General features: G+C 41.2%; 1 protein-coding gene across 1 annotated transcript in view; it reads right to left on the reverse strand.

The window, feature by feature from the left end:
- Veph1 (ventricular zone expressed PH domain containing 1) overlaps window positions 1–17,223 on the reverse strand; it is a 222,517-nt gene that overhangs the window by 188,340 nt on the left and 16,954 nt on the right. Inside the window, 1 exon segment of the mRNA XM_037206642.1 lies at window positions 10,294–10,509. Coding sequence (XP_037062537.1) covers window positions 10,294–10,509 — 216 coding nt within the window.

Consider the following 17,223-nt stretch of genomic DNA (forward strand, 5'->3'; position numbering starts at 1 on the left):
CAGCCTGGAGGTGTCAAGAAAGACTTCTAGAGGAATGAGTGCCTTAGCTGGGACTGAAGGGATGGGTTAGGGTAGCTGGGTGATGGTGAGGTAAAGACTGGAGAAGGAAAAGCCACTGTGGAGGTGCAGAGGTGAGGGAGAACGTGGTCTCCTAGGGAGCTGTGGGTAACTCAGTGTGGCTGTAGTGTTCTACGTAGGAAAATCAGCAGGAACTGGGAAGGCCAATGGACCTGGGTATACACAAGGAGGCTGAAGAGTTTGGAACTAACCCGAGGGCGAACAGGGGTCAAGGGGAGGGACAGGGCATCAGATTTATATTTGAGAAAAACAACCGAAGGAATGTCGACAAGCTTGATGTTTGTTGGAGTAGAATATTATTTTAAGGTGTGTTACTTTTGTTTATGTTGCATTTGTTTAACTCTATGAGGCTGTGTTACTGTGCCTGTCTAAAACACCTGGTGGTCTAATAAAAGAACTGAATGGCCAATAGCAAGATGGGAGAAAGGATAGGTGGGGCTGGCAGGCAGAGAGAATATATAGAGGGAGAAATCTGGGAGGAAAGGGATCTAAGATCTAGGAGCCAGAGTAGGAGGGGGACTCCAGGGGCCAGCCACCTAGCTATACAGCAAGCCATGGAGTAAGAGTAAGATTTATAGAAGTTAGAGAACCGAAAAACCCAGAGGCACAAGATAGACAGGTTAATTTAAGGAAAGCTGGCTAGAAACTAAGCCAAGCTAAGGCTGGGCATTCATAACTAAGAATAAGCCTCCGTGTGTGATTCATTTGAGAGATGGGTGTTGGGCCCCTCAAAAAGAGCCAAACAACAACCTACAACAGTTGGTCTTTTAGAGTCAATCAAGGATGGACAGGTGCAGAAAATGTGATACGTACATACATGAATACTATTTACTCATAAGAAAGAATGAAATCGTATCATTTTCAACAACATGAATAGAAGTGGAGAGCACTCTAAGGTATAGTTAGCTAGATGTGGAAATAGAAATATTACATGTTCTCACAGTGTAGTTAAAAAGGTGAGTTCACATAGATAGATAAACTCATCACTTTAGTCCCAGCTAAGGGACTTCCTCTAGAAGTCTTTCTTGACACCCTCTGGCTGGAAGAGGATTGAAGGAGATCAGATAACCAGCGCCAAAAACATTTGTATAGGACAAGCGCTAATATTTAAAGCTTGTCAGGACAAATGACACAAGTTCAAGGGGCAGGAAATACTAGTGGCCTTGACATCATTGCACATTGCAAGTAATGACTGAAACACAATACACTCTGTGTGTCAATTAAAAACGCTAACATTTTAGTTAATGATATTTAAAAGAAAAAATAAATATAAGGCTAAAACCTGAAGGCATTCTAGATTCTAAAATAATTCTCGTTTATTCTGTGACTCACCTTAAGGGTCTCCTAAATGCTACCATCAGCACTTAGCTAATTAGAGATAATTATAGATAAATTGTATATATTCACAACCACCATACCTACCACATAGATTGCAGAACTGTTTACATGCAATGTGTTTGGGAGCTGACTTCATAGTGCTATATCGTTATATTATAAATAAAAGGGATTGCTTTTCTCTGTGTGAAAGGTACTAGTTATTCCATCCATGGGTGGTGCTTTCTACTACTTCCAACAATTCCACACTTATGGTAGATCCTCAGTAAACATAGTAGACTGAATAACAAATGGATAAATGTAATTAGGCTGAGATATGGTCTTTGCCTATCATCCACGTAAAAAGCTGAACGTGGTGTCAGGTGCCTGTAATCCCAGCACTGGGAAGGCAGACACAGGAGGATTCCCAGGGCTTGCTACCTGCAAGTCTTGTCAAATTGGTTGAGTTTCGTGGTCAGTGAGAGTCCCTGTCTCAAAAAAAGGGGGGAGCACATCAACAGAGGAACAGAGGAAGACACCCAGCATCAACCTCTGGCCTCCACATGCAGACACACACACAGACCCACAGACACACACAAACATGCGCACATGCTTCTAGCACACATACCCAGGCAAGGAGTAGGTAGGAAGAAAAAAGATAATGTGGCTGCATGGTGATGGCTGTCACTGCAAACCCAGTGTGTTGGGAAGGGCATGTGACAGAAAACAGACTCTGGAGTCCACTCGGGTCTTTGTCACCCTCCTGCTGGCTGAGATGTTACCCAACTCTCCAGATCATTTGTAACAGTGACTGTCATCACATTTTCCCAGTGAGCAGTCTCTGATAAGTAGGTCTCAGGGTAGACACAATATCAACTGACTGGCACAAGAAGACTCTCCAGGCTGCTGAAGGACCAATGACCTTGGAGAGAAGGTCAAGTAATGACGACACACTCCTGAATAGGGCATATACTGAGTAACTGTCTAGGTTACTACAATGTCTAAGTTACTACAATGATCAGATTATGGTCATTGAAGGGAAGCCTGGAGCAGTGGGCAAGGGTGATGGGATAGAAACTTCTACCTTTCCAACAGTAAATGGGTATTTCCTTTTTCTTTAGTAGTTGGTTTCTGGGTTTCTGCTGGGGATAGCCACATGATTGCAGACAGCATTTTCCACTTTCTTTGCAATCAGATGTGGCCACATGCAAAGCTTTAGACAATGAGACAAGGAAGGCTTAATGTGTTCAACCTTTAGGATACTATTAGCATGATGTGACTTGGCTTTTTAATTCATTTTTCCCTTTAAATCTAGTTGGAACAAGGACCTGGTAACAAGGACTGAAGCCGTTGTCTAGGACTATGAGTTAGAAACTGTGTGTAGTACAGAGAAAAGAGGAGCCTCCATATCAGCCCTGGCCTGACACTTCTGAATTGTCCATGAGAGATAAAAATGCCCTGTGTAGTTTAACTGACTGTTCTGTGGGGGCCTTTGTTATGGCAGCTGAGTTTGCATTCTGACCAGAAAAGTGCTAAGCCTGGGCCACTTTCATTCTTGAAGCATTCTTAGCAGCTTAAAGGGAATGTTATATCCTTAGATGGTGTGGAATATAACAAACCCTATAATAAAGACCAATGAGGCCAAGATTGCCACTGATAAACAGCATCTCTGAGCAACATCACAGTATCTTAGATACAGGGTGGTTAAGTCAAAAAGGACACTTAATGGGAGAAAACAGTGTCTTGACCATTACCATTATGCCAACCAAAACAAAAATAAATTGCCTATCTAATAGTAAAAAATAAAGAAAAGGTGGAAAAAGAACATATTCAATGTCCCCAGTGACATTTGGATTAGTGAGAAGTTCCTCAAATCTAACTAAAACATTACCATAAAAAAGAGAATGCAAAGTGGATAAGGACTTCTAACTCAGTGATATTCTAGGAGAATGAAAGATAATCCAAAGGACACGTATTTGTGATCCATTTATTCAACAAAGGGCTAACCATTACTAGAATATATACATACAAACAAACTTGGAATCAGTAAGAAACTTTGAACAGATGCCTCACCAGTAAGAATATAGAAGCTGACTGAACACATGAAAATTGACTCACTTCCATTACAATTCATTTCAGTCTGGGGCTAAATTACAAGGCATCATCAAGATATGAACTCTTTTCTGAAAGAGGCAAAGCTCTCACATTCAGTTTTCAGTTAGTTTTCAAGTGGATTAAAACCTGGTGTAAGTACAGGTCTGAACATTCTATGCATATCCAGACTCCACCTGTTTCAGGATTTTGTGAATGACCATGACATGCAGTGGTGGGTCCAAGACAGTCAACAGTACACAGTGCCAGTGCCAGTGCCAGATGAGGCAGCTGTTCACACTGAGTATGTGAGTCAAGTAAAGGAAATGGTATGGGATAGCTGAGACACTCAGGGAGCGGGAGCAATAACTTTGGAACACTCCGAGTCCATAGTACTTCCTAAAGTGACAGAAAATGGTATTGTGATGGTTTCCTTTCCACCTCCAGACCTCAGCCTCACCAAACCCTGCTTTCCTTCTTTTGGACATTTCACATTAACTCCTCCTTGAGGAGCTTTCCAGTTCTTCTCCTGATGGCATTTCTACCCTTGGTCTCAAGAGTGATTAAGTGACTCAGCCTAGCAGAGAGCCACGTTTCCCTGGTTCAAATGACAGCTCAAGAATAAGCCGTGACCAAATTTAATTAAGGAATCTTCAGAGACTCTATGATTGTGATTTTCCTGCTGGATTCAAGGTACTAATAGTTTATAGGTATCACTATCATGTGACCTCAGTAGGCAGGAGAGAACTTGAATGAAACTTAAGGAAATACAGGGTCAGAGAAGCAAGCTGGGAGAGATCAGGTCCTGTTAACATTTGAGTTCCATGTGCCTAGTCCATCTCCATTCCTAAATTTTTCAAAACAAGCCAATTAAATATATTTTGCTTAAGTATTCCTATTTTCCTAGTCACTAGGAACAAACAAACAAACAAACACACAAACAAAATATGTTTTAACTCATTCCTGTATTCCATCAATTTTCCAGATACAGAGTCAAGACCATGGCCTGCCTTGAGAATTCTCTGATGGCTTATCTGATTATCTTGCTCTGCCTTCCCCATCTTCTAGCAAGTATATATGGGCCTGATTGGACTGGCCATTGCTGTTGTAGTAATTCATGAAGCCTCTCTGGGAGACAGGCTCCTCCTTCCTCCCAGGCCCAGCACTCATCCACATAGAATTGCTTGGATCTACTGAGGCCAACTCACACCAAGGGATTTCTAGAAGGTTGACACATAATAGTGAAGCCAAGGGACTCATCTACAGCAGGAGTCTTTTTTTGGTAAGATCAAAATGTCCCTCTCATATTATCAAGGTACTAAGAGGCCAGGCCAGAAACCAGAGTTCCCAAGATCAGGTGAGCTCAAAGAGATACTGAAATGTATTCCATCAAGACCACAGTAGAACCTGGTTAAAATAGCACTGCAGTGGTATTATGTTCCCCAAAATATTGTGTACTCTAATAAACTTATTTGGGGTCAGAGAACAGAAAAGCCATTAGATACTTAGGATAGGCAGTGGTACCACACATCTTTAATCCTAGCATTCTAGAGGCAGAAATCCATCTGTTCAAGGATACAGCCAAGCATGGTGACTCACGCCTTTAATCCCAGAAAGTGAGCCTTTAATCCCAGTGATGGTAGAAAGCAGAAAGATATATAAGGCATAAAGACCAGAAACTAGAAGCATTTGGCTGGTTAAGCTTTCAGGCTTCTAGCAGCAGTTCATCTAAGAGCCATTCAGATATGAGGACACAGAAGCTTCCAGTGTGAGGAGACAAGATCAGCTCAGAAATTGGCCAGGTGAGGTTAGCTGTGGCTTGTTCTGTCTCTCTGATCTTTCAGTGTTCACCCCAATACCTGACTCAGGTTTGATTTTATTAATAAGAACTTTTAAGATTCATGCTACATAGCACACTTATTCTACAATCATCTGTGATGACCAGAACATTTCATCCATCATATTCAGTCTCTAATACCTGCTCTGATTAACACTTGAGTATGCAGGTCAAAATAGTGATCCATCTTCCTTTTGCTAATACACTCTTCAGGCTGTGGTGTTCAGCAAGGTTTTCACTTTTCCCAATGATGCTATATTGTTGCTTCTTTGGATTCACATTCACATTACTTCTGTCATAGAACCAGATGCTACCCTAGCCCCCAGCCTGGTCCTGGGCTGTGTTCATAGCCATCCAATCTCTCTATTACATGGAGGCTTCTGACAGTTAAACTTGTCTCTACAGCAACTGGTCAAAGCCCTAACATTGGGAACTTCCCAAAAAAGAACTTCATGTCAAAGGAACTTTTGCCACACAGAGTCTTTTGCCAAGAATAACTTGAAAGTAGGAAGGTGCATGTCTGCTATTAGAGAAATAGATCTTCAGGCACTTTTAATTTTTTTGTCATTCATTTATTTTTAGACGGAGTCTCACTATGTACCTCTGGCTGGCCTTGAATTCACTACATAGACCAGGCTGACCTCAAACTCACATAGATTTGCCTGCCTCTGCCTCCCTAGTGCTGGGATTAAAGGTGTGCACTGTGGTCTCAAGCATATTTATGTGTAATGTAAAAAAACCAAAGGGGGTGGCAGCAGGAGGGGCCCTTGCTAACTGTGAGCACAAGACAAACACAAGGAGGGATCAGATGAACGGAAATCATTCTTTTCTGTTTTCATCTCTGGAGTGAGCAAGCCCTTGGCAACAGCACTGAAAGAATAAGCCTTCTGAACCAATCAGATCGTATTCTTTTTAGAACGGTTCTGGATGCCTCTGACATGTGGGTCCAACACAAAATCCTCCCTGCAAGTGTATAATGTCATCACTAAAAAGCAAAAGCAAAATGAACTCCGACACACTGGATTTTTCTTTCTTCTCCCTACATGTATCATTTGGAAATCTCTCAAATGAAACAAAAAGTAAAACATTAAGCAAAGAGCAAAGAGTTCATCTAAATTCTGAGCGGTCACCACCAAAGGCACTCCATCTCAAAACAGTGTCTAGACAGCCCCTACCATATCAAAAGCCACAAGCCCTGCTGAGGACAACAGGATGTGAGTAAGGGGCTGGAGGCCAGGATGACATGGACAAAGAAGAATCCCAGGCACCTAACAGATAACAAACAACTTCGCCCCAGTGGCTGAGCTTCATTTCAAAGGCATTCTAATGCAGTAGATCTGGACCCTGCAAGTCATTTTTATCTCTCCAGTTATTTGGATCACAGGGCTGCTAATGGGATGCAGGCAGAGAAAAGTCCTGTGGTCACCATTCTACAACAAATAAACCACTTTAACAACAGCGGCTGATAATGCCACAGACTATGACGGAGTTTGGCCCTCAGCACAGATGTGAGCGGGCTGGTGTGAATATTATCTTCCAAGTTCAGAGCTCAGGGAACAAACGGAGGGCACTGCAGTATGGAAATTAACCTACCCCTGAGGACTGCTACACCTCACTGGAGACTTGAAACAAGAGGGCCTTGTTCCACGATGCCAAGGATTCCATTTCTCAACTTGATTAGCACCATTTGAGCTCTTGGTAGAGATTTTCCTTTTGAAAATGCACTCTGGGAACCTTTCTGAGTGTTTTAAAACTGGAAAGAATAAAGCAAAGGAGAAGAGATACAGATCTCGGGTGACAGCAACAGAGAGGCCCTTCTGTCCCCAGGGATTGAATTCAACTGGAGCCATAGAAAAGCAACAATCTCAAGAGATGTTCGGCTTCACTTATTAAAATAGGGCTCCTTGGATAGTCATCCAGCTTCATCAAACAGACAGACAGAATGCTTGATTCTTACCAGTATAGCTATCTAGAAATCTAATTGACACAGTCATCTGGTTTTCCCAGTGGGTTCTTGAAAGGTGAGAAGGGAGCAGGTCTGTCTGTTGATTTGTCCCCATGCTTCACATTGCATCTTCTTGTTCAAGGGCCACGTCCAGAAGCCCACTGGAGAGAAGTCTAGTTGCTAAGGAGACCACAGGATCGTTTCTGTTCCTGAGCCCATACTTCATTACTTCATTCAGTAAATGCTACTGAGTACCTACTGTTTGCCAAGTGCTATTTTAGGTGCGGGACTACCTCCATGAAAAAAAGTAAACATAATTTGGGGAGAGTAGAGACAGGCAAACAATCACCAATGACTGTAATTACTGAATTACAGTTTGTTGTAAAGAGTCGAATGCTGGGTTGGGTGATGGCCTAGTGGATAAAGCGCTTGTCACATAAATATGAGGATCCTAGTTAGGGCCCCCCAAACCCACAGGAAAGCTGGGTAGGAGTGGTGGCTTGCCTATTACCCTAGCACTTGGAGGTGTAGACAGGGGCAAGCTGGTTAGCCCTGGTTTCATCAAGAGATCCTGACTCAATAAAGTGAAGTGCAATGAAGGAAGATACCCAATGTCAACCACAGTGAAGGAAGATACCAATGTCAACCACAGTGAAGGAAGATACCCAAAATCAACCGCAACGAAGGAAGATACCCAAAGTTAACCACAATGAAGGAAGATTCTCAAAGTCAACCACAATGAAGGAAGATACCCAAAGTCAACCACAATGAAGGAAGATACCCAAAGTCAACCACTAGCCTTCACATGCACACCAAACATACATAGGCAAAATAACAATAAAAAAAAGAATGATGCCCTGCAGATGATAGTATCAGCTGGAGTTAATGATCACATGGTATTGCCTATATCTCGATTTTTTTTTTTTAATTTTATTTACTATCTGGTCAATTTTTTCATCACAACAAAACCACAAGGCAATTACTCCTCTAATCTGTACTTTATAGATGAAGCAATAAAGACACAAAAGTGTGAATTTGTCCAAGATCACCCTACAGGTAAATAATAGAGAGGGGATCGCTTGTTGAGTAAACTTCTAACATTATACAACCAGTTTCACCCATAAGAATTCTGAAGGAAATACGTCGAGCTATCTGAGGTCCTTTTACTCAAAGCTTTCACACAGTGTTGGCTGGGGAAGCCTACACAAGCAGTGTGTGTGCAATCAAGGAGGCTAGACATTAGGTCCTTTTACAATGCAGAAAAACATATGCTTCCTGATTCATGGATTACTTCAAGTCCCTTTTGGATCCTTGTCAGCCATCTTGGTTACTTCCCTCTTCATAGGCTCTCCCACAGCGGTAACTGCGGTGAGACAGTAGATAACACAAAGCTGATTAACATATGACATCGGGTCTCCTAAGCAAGGTAGTTGAAGAAATGTGACTCATATGATGAGGTTAAAATCAGGTATTTGTAGCATGAATCTTAAACAGTTTTATTAATAAAAACAAAGAAGACCAGAGAAGCAGAACAAGCCACAGCCACCTCGCCTCACCAATTCCTCAGCTGAACCTATTTCCTCAGACTGAGTCCTCATCCAAATGGATCTCAGCTGAACTGCTACTCACAGCCTGAAACCTTAACCAGCCTCTAGTTCACCGTTTTCATGCCTTGTATACCTTTCTGCTTTCTGCCATCACTTCCTGGGATTAAAGGCTCTTGTTACGTTACCATGCCTAGCTGTTTCCAGTGTGGTTTTGAACTCATAGAGATCCAGATGTATCTCTGCCTCTGGAATGCTAGGATTAAAAGCATGTGCTACTACTGCTTAACCTCTATGTTTAATATTGTGGCTGTTCTGTTCTCTGACCCCAGATAAGTTTACTAGGGTACACAATATTTTGGGGAACACAATACCATCACAGGTACTGGCTCTGAAACTTCTGTCAGTTCTCTTGAGTTTCATTTTAGTACATCGACTATGCCGATAGTTATAATACCCCTGTACTACATTTTCATCCTCACTGCCCTCTCCAAGTTTGTATCTATTTTAGAAAGCAGAATGTCTTGTGTATCTTTCATCTCAGGCTTTCTCTAGGAGATGGGCAATGACTGAATCCATACAGTGTCTTGGTCAGAGGAAGCTCCTAGCCTTGGGTAAGTTGTGGTTTGAATTAGGTGGTCCACATCATGTCAACACCACATATAGAAAGCTTTGTAATGAAAGTCCTTCTTCATGTTGATCCACAATCATCAGTCAGTAGTGTAAGATTTTAACCTTTTTGTATCCTAGTTGGAGTTAGCTAGGAACTTCTTTCTAGTGGCTTACAAGGCTGTGGATTTGTTTGCTAGCTACAGAGATCACCATGTTTACTGATCACTGACTGAATTGAAATTATTATAGGTAAAGCACTTCACATGTCATGTCACCATGATGTCTCATAGTTCCAAATGGTGGGCGTTGTTACCTTTGATTAACAAAGGGCAAAGAGGAGACTTAAAGACATGGGTTTGCCAATGTCTTATGTGTAGAACAGATGGGTATTCACAATACATAGGGAAATAGACTTAAAATGAGTTAGTCAGGCTGGGGAGGTGGCTCAGTAGACAGAATCGTTTACTGTACAAACATGAGGGCCCAGGTTCAAGCCTCTAGCATCCTCTTTTAAAGCTGAGCACGGCTGAATGTGCCTGCAATGCTGATCTTCAGGTTCAGGAGAGACCCTGTCTCAAGAGAAAGTGGGAAGTGATAGAGAAGGGCGCTCGACACCCTCTCCCCAAGCACGCTTTCATGCCTGCTCAGGTATTACTGTAAATTCTTTATCGTATAGCTCACACACAGCAGGGACTGAGTAGGATTTCCTCAGTTTATTACTTAGCAACCCGCTGGTTTAATCTATCAGTGGTGTATGGTGTCTTTTTACATTATCTAAGAGGCACACAAAATTGCCTCTGAGTTCAGAGGCATCGTGTTCACCCAAGCTGCCAAGGCAGTATCAAATCGCCTGCCATCACCTAGCGACATACCTGCAAGATGCAGCTCATGATGTCAGACGCGATTTTTGCATGTGGAGTATCTTCGTCTTTCCCTGCAGGTCTCAGGTTGTGTTCCAAGCAGGAATCCCACAGTCCCACCAGGGCCCTGGCATGCTTTTCAATAGATTCCGTCTCTCTGATGGCTGTTGTGATCCTTGTGATACAGATTTCAACCACTGCCTGGTCATTATTATTAGTTTGGTAATCCTATTTGGAAAGAAAACCTCCGAGTTAATAAGCAGCCTAGGAAGTTGTCCTTCAAAGGAAGCAGTAATGAGTCATTTTGAAAATGCCGGGTGTCAGGTCACTGTGTGCTGAGGAGCCAGGCTGTAAAGCCCTTTACAGTTGGCCTTCCTCTTGTGGAAGAGGCAGGACATACACCCAAGCACCTGCTGTCACTAACAAAAGGGAAGGTGGACAGCTGGCCAGAGGAGCGGGATCATTAGTGTGCAAGCAGGTGACTCTTCAGGCCATTTCAGTTTCAAGTCCATACAAGATTAGAAGTTACTTTCTTTTACAGTGAAGTTTTAGTCACGTGTATGGAAAAAATTCACATTGCTTTATAATTCTCCCTTATTAGCTCTTTTTCAGAATCCAGTAGAACAGTGTTTCATTGCTTCCTTTTCAACTCAAATAAGTAACAAGCCCAGGTTAGCTTTTCCCACCCAAATTTCCTTCCATCTCCCTGTCTTAATTACCTTCCAAATACGTCATCATCTTTACTAAGAAAAAAAATATTCCTTACAATTTTTAAATGTGAAAAAAAAACCAACATATACAATAAAAATGCTTATTGCTTTGAGTTGGAAAGTGGGTCTGACTGAACACCACACCGGGGGTCTCACAGAACGGGAGACTCTAAGTAAACAAGCATTCAGATGCCCGCACCGGGGGTCTCACAGAACAGGAGACTCTAAGTAGACAAGCGTTCAGTTGGCCGACTAGGAGTTCTCACTCCTAACATTATGTTTTACTAGTGTTATAATGGGGGCAATAAACAGCTCGAACCTGTATCTACACTGTGATTACCTGTAGCCCAGATTTCTTTCTCCACAAGAGTAATTTTCTGAGGCAAAGGACAGGAATAATTTTGAGGCTCCTACTACATACCACTAAACAACCTTCCAGAAAGATCTTACTAATTTAAACTCCCATTGTCTGGGTGAAAATATAATCTCTTCATCGTGCTTTTGCAGGAACCAAAGCATCTTTAATCTTTGCTAATTTGATCAGTGGAAAACAGTATCTCATTACTGGTTGGCATAGGTACGTTCTTAAATAAAAGTGAGAATGCCTCTTCATGTGTTTATTGGCCATTTGCGTTTCCTCCATTGGGAACAGGGCAATGAGTGTTAAGTCATTTTTCCTAAGCTGACTTCATTTTCTTTGTTTTCCTCTTTTGGAAGACTATTTTCTCCTACTAAGGATATTAAGGCAACATTTGAGTTATAAATCTGCTCATGTTTCATCATTCCTTTTCAAAATTGCTATTTATTAACAGACTAAGAGTTTTAGACAGTTAAATCAATCAAGCTTTTGAGTTTTGTGTGGTGGTATTGTGTTCCCCAAAATATTGTGTACCCTAATAAACTTATCTGGGGTCAGAGAACAGGCAGCCACTAGATACAGAGGCTAGAAAATGGTGGCACTCACACCTTTAATCCTAGCATTTCAGAGACAGAAATCCCTCTGGATCTCTGTGAGTTCAAGGCCACATTGGAAACGGCCAGGCATGGTGACACACGCCTTTAATCACAGAAAGCGAGCCTGAGGAAACAAGACTAGCTGAGAAGTTGGCCAGGTGAGGTTAGCTGTGGCTTGTTCTGTCTCTCTGACCTTCCAGTATTCACCCTAATAACTGGCCTCAGGTTTGATTTTATTAATAAGAACTTTGAAGATTCATGCTACAGTTTTGTATTTTTTTTCCTGTTCTGGAATAATCTTTTGAACACTGTGAAGATGTGTTACTCTGGTTGGTTTAATAAAAAGCTGGACAGCCAATTTTTAGAATGGTAATACAAATTTTGACAAAAAGTGTTTTAGGTATAAAACTTTGGACTACGATAGGATAAATAATATAGTACTTTCTCCAAATTTGCCAAATACAAATGGACTGGACATTGTAAATGTAATTCTTATCTGATAATTGTTCTTATTGTATATAGTTTTACTGTGTTAGAGTTAAAACCTTTCCTTTTTATTTAGACAAAAGGGGGAAATGTTGTGGAATAATCATTTTGCAAACAGTGAAGATGTATCACTCTGGTTGGTTTAATAAAAAGCTGAACAGCCAATAACTAGGTAGGATTTTTGTGGCAGAGAGAACATGGGAAGAAGAATGTGGAGTTGCCAGCCAGATGCAGAGAAAGCAGATGTACAGGAGGAGAGCTAACAGCCACCAGCCACATGGCAGGATGTAAACTAATAAATATGGGTTAATTTAAGTTATAAGAACTAGTTAGAAACAGCCTAAGCTATTGGCCAATTTCATAATTTATAATAAGTCTTTGTGTTGTGATTTGGGAGCTGGCCAGTGGGACAGAAAAATTCACCTACAATTTTCCTTCTAAAATTAGAAGCTTAAACCATTTAAACTTTTAGATTTAAATCTTTTAAAAGTTTTATTTCTATTTTATGTGTATGGGTGTCCCACATGCGTGTACATCCATGCAACACATAAGTGCCTGAAGAGGACAGAGAAGGTATCAGATCCCCTAGGACTGGAGTTATAGATGGTTATGATCTGCCACATCGTGGCTGGAATCCAAACCTCAGTCCTCTGGAAGAACAATGAGTGCTCTTAACCACTGAGCCATTAATTAAATTGATTTCCATTCATTTAAAAGTCAAGGCATAGACACAGTACAAAAGATGTAGAAAACGAGCTGATGGTGCAGGGCAGAGCCCCATAAGCTCTGTTAGCTCTGTTCCTCAACCCTAGTTCCCCTCCCCAGTGGAGACATGTTCCCCAGTGCCTTGTGTTTCACAATGGCATCTCAGCAACTCAGAAACCGTTCACCTTCTTTGTGTGTGAATCCTTTCACTGCATCTCAAACGTAAATTTTAATTTCAATTTCGTGTGTGTGAATGTTTGCCCGCATGCATGTCTGCACAGCACTTCTGTGCCTGGTGCTCACGGAGGCGACAGGAGGGCGCTGCACGGGTTCTCCGGAACTAGACTCATGCGTGGTTGTGGGCTACCCCGTGGGTGCTGGGAACTGAACCTGGGTCTTCACAAAAGGCAGCCAGTGCTCTCAACTTGGCTCCATCCCCCACAAATGACAAAATGTACATAGACTGTCAGATTATAGGATAGTGGATTAAGTTTGGTGTATATAAAAATCACTAAAAAAAATTGTATTAAGGGTCAGTGAGACGGCTAAGCGGGAAAGCACTTACTGACCTAATGATCTGAGTTCAGCCCTGGACTCATGGCAAGTGGAAGGATTATAAAAAGTTGTCCTCTGACTTTCACACATATACTCACTCCTACCACATCTGTCATACATACAACGCGAACAAATAAAGTAATTGTGTTACATTCACCTGAAAAAAGTAGAAAAGACTTTTTAAAAAAAATGTCATCTTTAGCCCTACCTAAGAATATCTAATGCCTCCACATTTAGAGAAAGATGCACATTATTGTAATAGTGCTCTAGGAGGCTCTGTTCCCAGCACCTATGTGGCAGCCCACAACCATTCATAGCTCCAGGTCCAGAGACTCCAGTGCCCTCCTTCACCTCCATGAGCACCAGGCATGAAGGTGTTGCACAGACATACATGCAGGAGAGAAAACATTAGGAGAATAAAACCACACAGTTTTGTACAAAAGGTATTAAAGAAGCCTGAAGTCAGTGGATGGTAATGTCGTATCTCCAGAAATGAAAGCACTGTCATTGTGGTGCTCTTTTGTTTTTTTGTTTTTTTTTCAGGTTAGTTTATAGGTACAAAGAATTTCCAATCAGCATTTTCTCAGAATCCTTACGAAACATGAGTATCTAAACATAAAACTCTTAGAGAGTAAGACCAACCTAGAGCAGATTTGGGGTACGCTTGTCTTACCAGGCTACACAGTAAGGGACAAGCTGCATTCTGGAATGCTAGATGTACAGCATGCATAAGTGATAAAGAATCAGTGTAAGAACCGAAAAGAACATTAAAGCCCTTTGAAAGAGAACAAGCAGCTGTGGTGCTGCACAGCTGTAATCCTAGAACCTGAGAGGCTGGGACAACAGAATCTAGTTCCAGTCTACTTGGACTCCCACAGACAGTGCTCGGCCAGCCTTACTCTGTAGAGTAGGACCCTGTCTCAATACCCGTCCCTACAACAAAGGAGAAAGAGAAAGCAGATAACTAGAAACAGCACTTTCAGCAAACCCGAGTGGTAAATACCACATGAACACATGAACAATAGTTGCCCTCACTAGTAATGAGCTACTGGTCTAGTTAGCATTTGCACACTGCTTCACTACACTTATTTAGATCACATAAGTTTTAACATCTGACAGGTGCAGGAACTGATGAAGAGAGCAGCCGGAACCTTCACACACCCTTCACATTAGAAAGCGATTGGGTGCATATTATAATACCGGAAGTTCGAGGATCTCTAAATCCAGTCGTTTTACTTTATACTGAGAACCTGTGAAGCGCATATTTGCCAAAATAATCAATGACAAGAATGTTTCCTGTAGCACTATTTAAGTAGTGAAAGTCGATCAAAAATGAGAATGGATAAATAAATAGTGGTATGTTCATATAATGGAATGTTACATCCACTAAATGAATGAAACTACATGTACCAAGCTAGATAAATTTAAAATAGCATCAAAGCTATGATAGCATTTATATGAAGTTTAAAAGCTTTTCTAGTTTTTATATACTTTTTATATACTTCTAAGGTTCTCAGTATGAAGAAAAACAACTGGTTTCAGAGATCTATGCATTTCAGATATTATAATACACACCAAATAAATTGAAAATTTTTCTAGTTTTTAAACATTATATAAAAGTGTAATATAATAACTTACATAAAAGTTATTTTCTACTAATAATTTTTAAGTCATGCATTTCTAATACAGAAGTTAAGCAACCCATGACTGAATGCCATAGTCCAGCTACAGGTTAACTTAAGGGTCTAAGGGAGGGCAATTGTACTGGAAAGAAATATGCAAGCACTTCTATTGTGCCAAGGTATGGGGACATCCACTGGAGCACACATGGTTGACCTACCAAGGGTCACACTCTTAAAGAAAAACTGACTTCCCCTCTCCCCGAAGCCAATAACTGCCAATGGCTCCACAACTAGGGGCAGGAGCTTATAAACTCCACCCTCCTTCATGCTGGAATGTTGACTGGCTTGATCTTGCACAGGTCTTGGGCAGCAACCACAGCAGCTGTGAATTCATGAGTTTAGGAACCTGTCATGTCCACAAGACACTGTTTTGCTCTCAATCTTCCTGACCTTTGGGTCTTACAGTCATCCCTCTTCTCTTCCTGAGTTCTATAGAGTATGGGGTGGGATGATACAGAGGTACCATTTTGTAGGTGTCTAATATTTTAGATGAAGTAACACTGTTTGCCCAATTTGTTTCACTGTTTTAAAATATCCAAGAGAACTGGAAGGTGGGTTGGGCATAGAGTAAGAGTGTACTGAAAAGTAGATGATTAGATAAAGAGATGATCTAACTTGAAGTTATCCAGAAGAAAGCTAAGTTAATAAGAAAGAAAACTATTGATAGTCCAGAAAGGATTTGGAATAAAAAGACAAAATTAAACGCTTGTTTGGGAACTTAGTGAGAATTCCAATGAGGAGTTCAAAGCAAAGCAGGAAGCAAAATGTTTAACACCAATGTGCTGATAGGTAGGGAAAGCAGCCACGAAATGGGGACTGGAATCCAGTAAGGACGGATTATTTTGCGAGTAACTCTGGGAGAAGGACTCGAGGCTTGCCTGACAAATGTTCTGATTCTACAAAGCTTAGAATGATGACTAAATGTACTTGACAAAATCATGATGTCTAAGGGACAGGATTTCTCAGCACAAGGATCTAAACACAAGAATGTGCTTGCAGTGGTTTAAATGTAATATAAGTCATTTAAAAAATGACATGGCTGTAAGATTTGATCCACCCTAAAAGTCTTAGAATGTCCCAGGATAAATGTGGAAAATGTGTGTTTTTGCCATTAAAATGGTAGTTTAGAAGCTGAGCACTTTATCTGATGAACATCAGCAATGGCTCTGGGCAACTGGCCCAAGTACAAAAACAATGATAAATTGCAATAATAAATTAAGATGATCCCAAGCAGGGATCCAGAGTGTTGACAATGTAGGTAGTGCTTGGAGCTACAATGAAGTACTCTCTGAGAACTTGGATATAAGATTTCTCTTTGAGAATTGTAGAATATTAGTTTAAGATGTGTTACATTCATTTATGTTGTGGAATATTTGTTTAATGATGTAAAGATGTGTTGCATTCTTTTATGTTTGCATTTGTTTATCTCTGTGAAGCTGTGTTACTTTGCCTGCTGAAAACACTGGATTGGTCCAATAAAGAGCTGAATGGCCAACAGCTAGCAGCAGAGAGGATAGGTGGGGCTGCCAGGCAGAGAGGATAAATAGGAGGAGAAATCTAGGAAGAAGAGCAAGAGGATCGAGGATCGAGAAAAGGAGCAGGAGAGGAGGATGCCAGGGCCCAGCCACCCAGCCATACAGTCAGCCATGGAGTAAAAAGGAAGATATATAGAATAAAGAAAGGTAAAAAGCCCAGAGGCAAAAATGTAGTTAAAGAGAAATGAGATAATGTAAGTTGAAAAGCTGGCTAAAAACAAGCCAAGTTAAGGCCCGGCATTTATAAGTAAGAGTAAGTCTCCATGTATTTATTTGGGAGCTGGGTGTCAGACCCCCAGAGAGTTCAAAACAAAA

The sequence above is a fragment of the Peromyscus leucopus genome, chromosome 6 (genome assembly GCF_004664715.2).
Source record: "Peromyscus leucopus breed LL Stock chromosome 6, UCI_PerLeu_2.1, whole genome shotgun sequence".
Classification (NCBI taxonomy): Eukaryota; Metazoa; Chordata; class Mammalia; order Rodentia; family Cricetidae; genus Peromyscus; species Peromyscus leucopus.